Raw genomic sequence first — 9,345 nt, 5'->3', positions numbered from 1 at the left:
CCTCACCTGTAAAACCCAAGGGGAAAACAGCAGTGTCACATGCTACACCGATTCTCCACGTGCACCGCTGTCAGCTGAAGTGGTGGGGTCTCCTGCAGAGACTGTGTGTGCAGGAGGTGGAGAGGTGCAGGTCCCAGGGTTGCAGGAAAACAGGCCTCATGCTGCAGGCAATGTCCAATCTGACCGCTGTGGCTTGTGAATGTCCATCTGAGAAGCTGGCCCCAATGCTCCTAGCCTTGGGCCATGGAGTGTGCTGTGACCTGTCTGAAGGCTCAGCCTTGGCATGACACCATCCTACCCCACTGACCCCCGTCAGTGTCCTAAGGCTCCTGTGGGGAACAGCTGCAGCTGCTGAGGACAGCTGCTGAGTACTCCGGGGGTGCTGTGTCTGCACAGGGCCTGAACCGTGCCAAGCATGCCAACAAACACTGAGGCCTTGGTAGTGGTCAAGTGAGGCTGCCTGTGGGGCCAGTGGATTTCATTTACACCAACGACCCCTCACAACAGAGCTGCTCTGTTCCTGATTTTCATTACTTGCAAATCTTCATGGGAATTTGATGATAGGAATCCCCTAAACTCTTTTTTTCTACAATGTGTTCACAAGCTTGGTGCTTTTCCATAGCACAGGACCAAGAAAAAGCACGAAGCTCTGGGAAGGTCCCTCCAGGTCAAGAGGTGATGACAGGTTCGTGAGGCTGAGTGAGATTCGACTTTACATCTGGGAAGTAAAGGCTGCCCTGAAGAACCCCTCGCCCCCAGCCCCTCACCACTTCATTGGCAAGGTGGCTTGGGACCCAGCGGGTGGAGGAGCAGCCTCTGGTCCAGAAGCCAAAACCTGACGAGTCCTTGTCTGGGAAAGCTTCCAGCCTCTGCTGATTGTTCCTGTGGCAAGGACTCATCAGAGGCAGCGTGGTGAGTGACTTGGTCAGGAGGAACCATGTGCACTGAGCACTGCTGTCCAGGTGTGGTACCCACAGAGTGGGTGATGGTCACTGTGTCCCCTTCCAGAAGCTGAGACATCCACCCAGTGCTCCGCTGTTCAGGTGAGCCCGAGATCAACACCAGCTACTGGACTTCACCTTAGTTACTGCCTTGCTCACCTGCCTTGGTACAAGCTGGTGTCACACTGGACACTATGGAACTGGCACAGAATGCAGACAGCCTGCCCCCCCCTCACTCCCCTCACAAGAGGTGCAAAGGGAGCTGCCCTTGCTCTACACAGGCACACACTCTCAGGCCTCAGGGTAGTGACGCCTTTGCTAAACACCCAGGGCTGGAAAGGAATCCCCAAAATCCCTCCACACACACACACACACCTATGGACACCTCCTGGGCAAGTGGGGAAGGCAGGCCACGTAGCCCCCACACTGGCTGGAAGGCCACAGGCTGGAAGCTTTGAGATGCTCAAGGTTTGAGTAGAGGACACTGGGACTAGGTCACTGGGACTGGGAAAAACTGGACATAGTCAAAAGCTGGACACGATGCCAAATACAACGGATAGGTTAAGGCAAACTTAGGAAAATTAAAAAGGCCATCAAAATAAAAAATACCTCATGATGGCAAAAGCTGTTAATGAGTAGAATTTGACTAAAAGGACGATCAAGTTTTCTTTATAAGTTAAAATAGAGAAGAATAAATTGTGATAAAAAATAATTTAACCAAATATAATCTTTTTTTCTTTTGGTACCAGGGACTGAATTCAGGGGCACTTGACCACTAAGCCGCATCCCCAGCCCTATTTTATATTTTATTTAGAGACAGAATCTCATTGAGGTGCTTAGCACTTTACTGTTACTGAGACTGGCTATGAACTTGCGATCCTGTCTCAGCCTCCAGAGCTGCTGGGATTGTAGGTGTGCGCCAACACACTTGGCTAAAAGTAACTAATTTTTATGAGAATAATTAAACAAAACAAAACCCTGAAAGATGGTTTAACTGGGGTGTATATAATACTGATCAAGGAAATAAAATGGCCAATTCATATTTATTCCAGAAAAGTTCACAATAAAAATTCCCTTTCCCTTTAGTTGCTGGAAAATGATGTAATCCTGATTAAAATGCTTCTCTGGTAACAGTGTAAATATGCTCCTTGGGGCCAAGTCCTCCCATCACTGTGGGGCAGATAAGGGCACAGCTCGGGGCGGAGGCTCTGGGCCCTATTCCCAGCGCTGCAGATACAGTAGAACAAAGAGAACCTTGGGGCCTTCCTGGTGTCGAGGACCCACAGACGGCACTGAGCTCAGGAACTCGGACTCTGCACTGACAGCCTCATGGGAGTGGAGATATGCTGATGTGTGATATCGACACAGCACAGAAGGGTGGGATACACCTTCTCACCTTCTGCTGAGGGCGAGGACAGTGGAATTCCTGGGACCCCAATGCCTCACAAAAACACTAGGAGAAGGGAGAGCAGCAAGAAAGCACAGACCAGGGAAAGCAAAGGCAGGCGTGCTTTATTCTGCACCAAAGCTTTCAGAACTCAACTAATCTCTGCTAGGTCCAAAATGATGAGAGAAGACTCTCCTAATGCCAGACAGCAGGGCCCCGGCTTCTTCCAGGGCTGGAGTGAGGAATGGTTTCCTTCAAAGGCTCCTGCTGCCAGACTGTGTTTGAATTCACCTAAGGTGATTTCACTTGCTTACTTAATTGACTGTCAGCAGCAAAACAATAAAATTTTAGTCAAAATAAGTAGCCACGCACAAGAGCCTTCCATTATTGCAAGCTTACAAAGTACAACCCACAACGGCCTGGCCGTGGAAAGGGCCACACCCGCTGCAGGCAGAGGCAGGTGTGAATGCGGGCTGGGGAGAGGCTGCCAGACACTCTGCAAGCCCCTGGCCCTCCCTAGGACCCTCACAGCAAGAGTGACCACAGTCTTAAAGGTTGGTGAGGACAACTTTATGACACCATCTAAACCGAATACACTAGAGACAACACAGTCCCCAGGACCACACAGAGGAGCCTAGGCTGGGGAAGAAGCCTGAGCTGGGCTTCAGAAGCAGTAGGACGTGTGGGTGACCCAGTGTGCTGACTCCTCCTTGGAGCGTTTGGCAGAGCTGTGAGTTGTGAAAAGGGACTTGTAGGTTTCGGATTCTTCGCTGTCGGCGATGGATCTCTTCACGGCCCCACAGGGAGGCTTCCCGGCTTTCCCATTAGTTGCTAGAAAAACGAAAAGCCAAAACCTTTCATACTGGGACTACAGGTCACTCCAACATGGCATTCCCACAAGGGCACAAGTCAGCTGCTTCTCCCTGGACACTTTCCTGCTGCTTTCTGGAAGGAATGCTGAAATATATACCCTTTATGTTTTGTGGTGATGGGGATCAAACCCAGGGCCTCAAGTGTTGGGGCAAGCACTCTACACGGAAACACATCCCCGCTGCCACCTCCTAAAAACCACAGCTCCCAGCACATAAGATCCTGGTAATAGCACCCTGCTGTGCCTCATGCTCTGCTCCCGCCCATGAATGGCAAGGATGGACTGGTCTTCAGAAGGTGAATGCTTCATGGCGGGGAGGACACAGAAGTACTGGATGGAAACTGGAGTGGTCTGTCCCAGGCCAGGCTACTACCTCACATCAAAGCCAGGATGGGAAATGCTGACCACTGTGCACTTACACAACACAATTAAATTAGGCCTCCTTCTATCTGATCAGTCTGTGCTTTCCTTCTAGTAAAATAAATGCTATTCTCTGGAGTTGAAGACAGGAGCTCCAAGAGAAGCTGACTCTGGCCAACAAGCAGGTGGAGAGAAAAGACTCTTGAGTGCTGTGTGGATCCCATAAAAATGCCCACTACAGAGAGCAGACACCTCCCGTCAGTGCCCATGCTTTTGCACATGACAGTCTCCACGGTAGGTCTGAGTCCAGTTCTGGGCAGCACCATGTGCTCACTGAGCAGGAAAGCACAATTTCCTTTTCCGGGCCCTTTAATCTCGACAGGGCTCCCAGTCAGAGGTATGCTGACAATTCAGAGTTTCCCTCAGAAGCTCAATGAACTACTGACAGACACAACTTGGGAAATGCTTCAGTTTTCTCCTGTGCCCAGTCCAATGAAGTGAACATGCCCTTGGAGTCCCTAGCTCTCCATGAGCTCAGGCTCATCTCAGCAGGACTCACCTGTACTTCTGGGTGCTGAGACGGCTTTCTTCTCTCTAGTATCAGGACCCAGTTCCTCAGGCTTGCCTGTCTTCACCCTTGATGGCCCTGGGCATTCTGTAAAATTTAAAAAACAGAAGAAGTAAGACCAAAGCAAACCAAAGCACGAACTTATTTGGGACATGGCCCTGCAGTTTTATTTTGCTAAAATATCCCCTCTTCTAGCATCTTACCTTCACTGACTTCTGGTTTGGAAACAGACTCTGCCGCCTTGGGCTTCTTTGTTTTCTGTAAGAAGAAAGAAGTTGCTGGAGGACCTTCCCAGGTTCAGTGCACTGCTGCAGTAGTGTGGGGCTCACTGTCACGGGCTGGTGCACAGTATAAGGCAGGTCCTCACTCCCGAGACTGACCACATAAACTCTAACCCTTAGGTCTCCACAGGCATCTGCAGTGGTGCACTGGAGCTTCACAGACACGTCTACCTGCACAGCCCTTGTTCAGTTTCATATTTACATTCCAAAAATTACATTCTCAAAAATTTTAAATGAAGATGACGGATTTCAGTTATAAGAGGCAATGTTAACAGTGACTACTGTATACGAAAGAGCAGTTAAGCTAGTAACACAAACTACAGGCAGCTCTGTGAGGTCTAGCCAGCAAAGCGGGTGCTAAATTCCTCACATTCCCTCATTTCCAAAGTTGTCAAGCTGCTATGGTATTTTTTCATCTGGCTTTAAGACCTAGAGGCTTATGCTAAACATTTTAGCAAATTATCCTAAACTCTGGATTACTGTTGTTAATTTTAGGCACTAGAAGTTTGTTACTCACTATAGTTACTTTGGTCATTAACAACAAAAAGAAATGAACAAATCACTCTAAAATTACACAGCTGTGTTCACTGTGATGCAACTGCAGAAATGATAAACACGACTAGGTCCAATTTACTTTAAAATGTTATTTTCCCAAGTATCCAAAAGGTGGCGCTAAAGACACACCCAGCCTATTTATTTCAGAAGGCCTCTCTATCTAGCAAACACTGAAGAAAGACTTCTCAATGGCCCTGAACCTGTAACATACATGCAATATGACTTAGAAGATTGAACAGAACACAAACCCCTGCTCATTTCACACATGCAATGCATGTATGCCTATCTGTGAAGGCTGACAGTCCTTCAAAAACCAGAGACAACTGTACAGCTGAGTTATTTGAAAAGCAATAAGGAGGTATAGAATAAATATTGTGTCCTGTTTCCAGGTGCAAGTTTATTTGGGAAATATTTTGTATCCTGGTAGCAGTATCTAAGGATTCACAGGAGCTCCAGTGAGTATTTTGCAGAGAGGGGCATGTCAATTCCACCGGGCTTTGAGCAACTTGGCAGGAAGCCTGTGACAGAAACTCAAGTAAAACAATCAAAGACGATATGAAAATCTCTAGTAGCTTCCTTTAAAATAAAAATTTCCCTTAAAAAAAAAACTGATCAAAGGCAGCAATGAAGAACAGGCAGATCCCTTTTGATAAGTGTTCTTTGTTGAACATGTCTCAGACTTTTCTTTCTTTTTGCTCTTATGATAATAAATCAGAGTAATTTAGACCACTAACTTAGAATTCTCTCTCTCTTTCTCTCTCTCTCTCTCTCTCACACACACACACACACTTGATTTTTAACCTTAACGCAGCACTTAAATGACTAAGCACTCTCTCAGTATTTCTCTGGAGTGCTACATTAATATTATAAAACAGCTCCAGACTGTTCTATCAGCATTTGATTATAAAGTTTGAGCACAATTCTTTGTCCTATAGAATCACTTAGCTGGTCCCTAAGAGTGATAAAATGATCAAAGAAGGAAGTGCCAGTGGATCTGGATCTTTATAAATTCCAGGTCCATGTTAAGAATAATAATGTGCCCAACTTTACCAGCTTTTTTGAGCTTAACAACCCTGAATTATGTCATTCCAGGATGAGAGGCTCCTGTCTTGTCTTCTGAGACCAAATAAACACAAAAAGCAAAAAATGAGTCTCTGAAAATTCTTTCCTAATCCCATTACTCTCACCTACTGATCGATGCAGGTGCACTTAAAGTTGGTTCTTGTCCCCATATGTCTTCAGGATACGGACACTGATTTTCTAATACTTCCAGCATCTTCTGCCTTAGTTCTCATCACATAAAGTTTGCTCCTATGTTTACCCTGAGCCTAACTTTTCCATAAAGAACAAAAAACTTACCACTTACAAAAGCCCTGCAATACACAACTGACATCTGTAAATAACAAATCATAAAGTGTACAGCTGGACTCAGTCGAGGGCACACACGCTGGATGATCTCTTGACTGACAAACTGCTGAGCTTGCTCATTATGGTCTATCATTAAGAAATACTCCTACTGCTTCTGGAATGTGGTTCCGAACCTGAGACTACAAAGCAAGGCCCCACCACTGCACATCCACCAGGACTGTCATCACCAGTGCTGTGTCCATAGGCTCTCTATGGAGAGTAGAAGCCCCACTCACCACAATTCCCCCAGGGAGGGCTCAGGAAGGTGTGGGAGATGGCTCAAGCTTCAGGAAGACTACTTAGCTCCTTGCTACTCCTTGGTCCTGGAGGACTACATCCAGTGGCCTGGGTGGGGGAGACATAACAGGCTCCCAGGGTCTCCCCCCCACCCCAAGCCTGTTGAAACTTGGCCTGCAGGGAACTCCTATTCCCATTCAAATCTGGGAGGCAGGGGACCTTCAGATTTTCTGGGTTGACGATGACGTTCCTTTGTTTTTCAAGTTATAAGATTTTTAAATCAATTGACTGTGACAGCAAATGCAGTTACTGTCCTTCTCCAAGGGCTCATGAGGGCTACGCTCTCTTGTAAGCATTTATAGACATGATCGTCTGACCCTTCTAATCCTCCTGACAACCCCATGTCAGGTGCAGGTTTTGTCACCACCCCTACTTCACTGATGACTGAAGCTGAGCATGGACAAACAGAAGCACTGTGGTTGGGCCGCGACTGGACAGCTTCTAGAGCCCAAGCCCTCCAGGACTGTAAGAATCCCCTCTCACACCACACACCCCTAGCAGCTGTGGAAAGGCAGCCAGAAGTTTGCAATGGACTCTGGCATGGAGAAGAAGGCAGGGCAGACCCTGAAGGACCAACTTCTACCCCGAGACTCTCAGAAAGGGAGGAAGGAAGCCAAGCCTGTTTCACTACCTTCTCCATCTTCGCTCGCAGTCTTCTCTCCTCCATCCTTTTCTTCAGCATTTCCACATCCTCCTTGGTGCCATTGAGCACAATGACATCATCCTCCTGGAAGGCAGCCCCGCACTGGGGAGGGAGAGAGAGAAGACAGAGTTGGTCACAGAAGGGAAGCCACTCTCAGCCCCAAGCGTCAGCTTCCAGCCTTTGCAAGGCTCCTATCATGACTCTGCCTGCATCTCAGCTTCACCAGATTTCGGGTCAAAGCCCTGGTCTAGGAGATCTGGTGCCCAAAAGAGTTCTGACTTAGTAGCCTGAGAGGGGTGCCCCAAAAAGGCCTACCCACAAGGCCTCTGAGATCTGGATTCTGGGAGGGCTACTGCCAATTCTTAACTGGTAAGGTGGCACATGGTGCCAGCCTTTCTATAAAATGTGGTTTACACTGAACATCTGCTTTCCTTCTGGGAGTCTAGAAGTTTGGTACATGCTAGGCAGAGGGTACGTAATCAGGCCACAGCAAAACCCCTGGGTTACTGGGCTCTCTAACAGGCTTCCCAGGGAGATATGTCACCCGAATGCTGCTGCATGGCACTGCTGGGGCAGTTGGCTCTGTGAGACCCTTCCAGGCAGGGAGAGAGCACAAGGAAGCTTCACATGAACTCTTCCAGACTCCACCACCTGTCTCGTCCCTTAACATCCCACCATGTATCCTTACTGCATTACTGCACTAGGTCTTAGCTGAGTGACCACTATATGCTAACTCCTGTCAGTCATTCTAGAAAATTCCAAGTATAGGGATGCTCTTGGGGACCTCAGATATACACTGGCAGAACAGAACTGTGAGCAGAATCTAGACCACCTGACAGTGCCCTGTTGTGTCCACCCTCAGTTCTGTTGGTGAGTGAGCCACCTCCCAGGTCATGTGTGAGCATTCTGTGACCTGCAAGGTCCCGTTACTCTGCCTCCGTCTGTTCCACGCACTAATCAGATCTGAAGCCCTGGTCTGTCCATACTGTCTACACTGCTGTTCTCACTGCAGTGGCCCAGCACTGAACCTGCAGCCCGACACAGTTGGGACCTTGTACACCTGGGCTGGGGCAGGAAAAAGAAGAAATCATGAGAACAAAAGGGGAGACTCTGCCACCCACATTTGGAATTGAGGTTTCTGACTGATCTGCCCAGATAAGGTTACTCTTCCACCTCCCTCGGCCTCAGTTTCTCAGCTGTAAAGAGGAATGGTTTGGCCCAAAGGCAGTGCTCCCCAACTGGAGGAAGTTCTGCTCCTCAGGGATGCTCAGTACTGTCTGGAGATATTTCTGGAGGTCACATCTGGGGTGCAGGTGCTTTTGGCATCTTTTGGGTAAAGGGCTGGTACACTGGTAAACATCCTACTATACAAAGGACAGTCCTCACCACTGAGGCACCTAGTCCAAAATGCCACTCATGCTGAAGCTGAGAAACTCTGGGCTAGGGTCTAAATACCTAAATGCAACAGACATTTTTAAAAGAATAGGAATTTATAGGAAAACTTGTTCATCACTAGGGTAAGAAATGTCACCTAGAGCAAGAAAAAGGCAGAAGCTATAAAGGTTAACAACTTTTATTATATAAAAATGTCAATCTGGGGCTGGGGTTGTAGCTCAGTGGTAGAGCCGCTTGCCTAGCATTTGTTGAGGCCCTGGATTTGATCCTCAACACTACATAAAGAAAAGTAAATAAGATAAAGGTACTATATCCATCTACAACTACAAGAAATATTTTTTTATAAAATTACAACTTAAATGACAAAGTCACAATACACGAAATAAAATATAAGCCAAAAGCTAAGAGAAAATACTTGCAGCAGATACGACATTCAAAGGATAAATTTACAGAACACAATCATGTTTACATAAGAACCCTTTATAAAATCCTCCTGGACAGCATCCTCTAAAAAAAGGCAACTTCACAGAAAGGCTCTGAACAGCCAAGCCATGGCCGCTGAGCACATTTTCTTGTGACCCTGCCACTCTCAACTCTGAAAACACAAACTAGAGGATGGTGGCAGTGTCCCGCTGGGATG

At 47.4% G+C, this 9,345-nt stretch overlaps 1 protein-coding gene across 1 annotated transcript in view; it reads right to left on the bottom strand.

Moving 5' to 3' along the window:
* Nucleotides 1-2,436: 2,436 nt before the first annotated feature.
* The window catches only part of Rtf2 (replication termination factor 2), a 43,805-nt gene continuing 36,896 nt past the window's right edge, over nt 2,437-9,345 (bottom strand). The window contains exons 6-9 of the mRNA XM_015479842.2: nt 7,299-7,412; nt 4,331-4,385; nt 4,119-4,214; nt 2,437-3,159 (exon numbers count right to left, since the gene is read on the bottom strand). Of these exons, the coding sequence (XP_015335328.1) occupies nt 2,993-3,159; nt 4,119-4,214; nt 4,331-4,385; nt 7,299-7,412 (432 nt within the window). The 3' untranslated portion in view covers nt 2,437-2,992. The remainder of the gene's footprint in view (nt 3,160-4,118; nt 4,215-4,330; nt 4,386-7,298; nt 7,413-9,345) is intronic.

Source organism: Marmota marmota, unplaced genomic scaffold (assembly GCF_001458135.2).
Source record: "Marmota marmota marmota unplaced genomic scaffold, marMar, whole genome shotgun sequence".
NCBI classification, from domain to species: Eukaryota; Metazoa; Chordata; class Mammalia; order Rodentia; family Sciuridae; genus Marmota; species Marmota marmota.
This window is presented reverse-complemented; position numbering and strand designations above follow the sequence as displayed.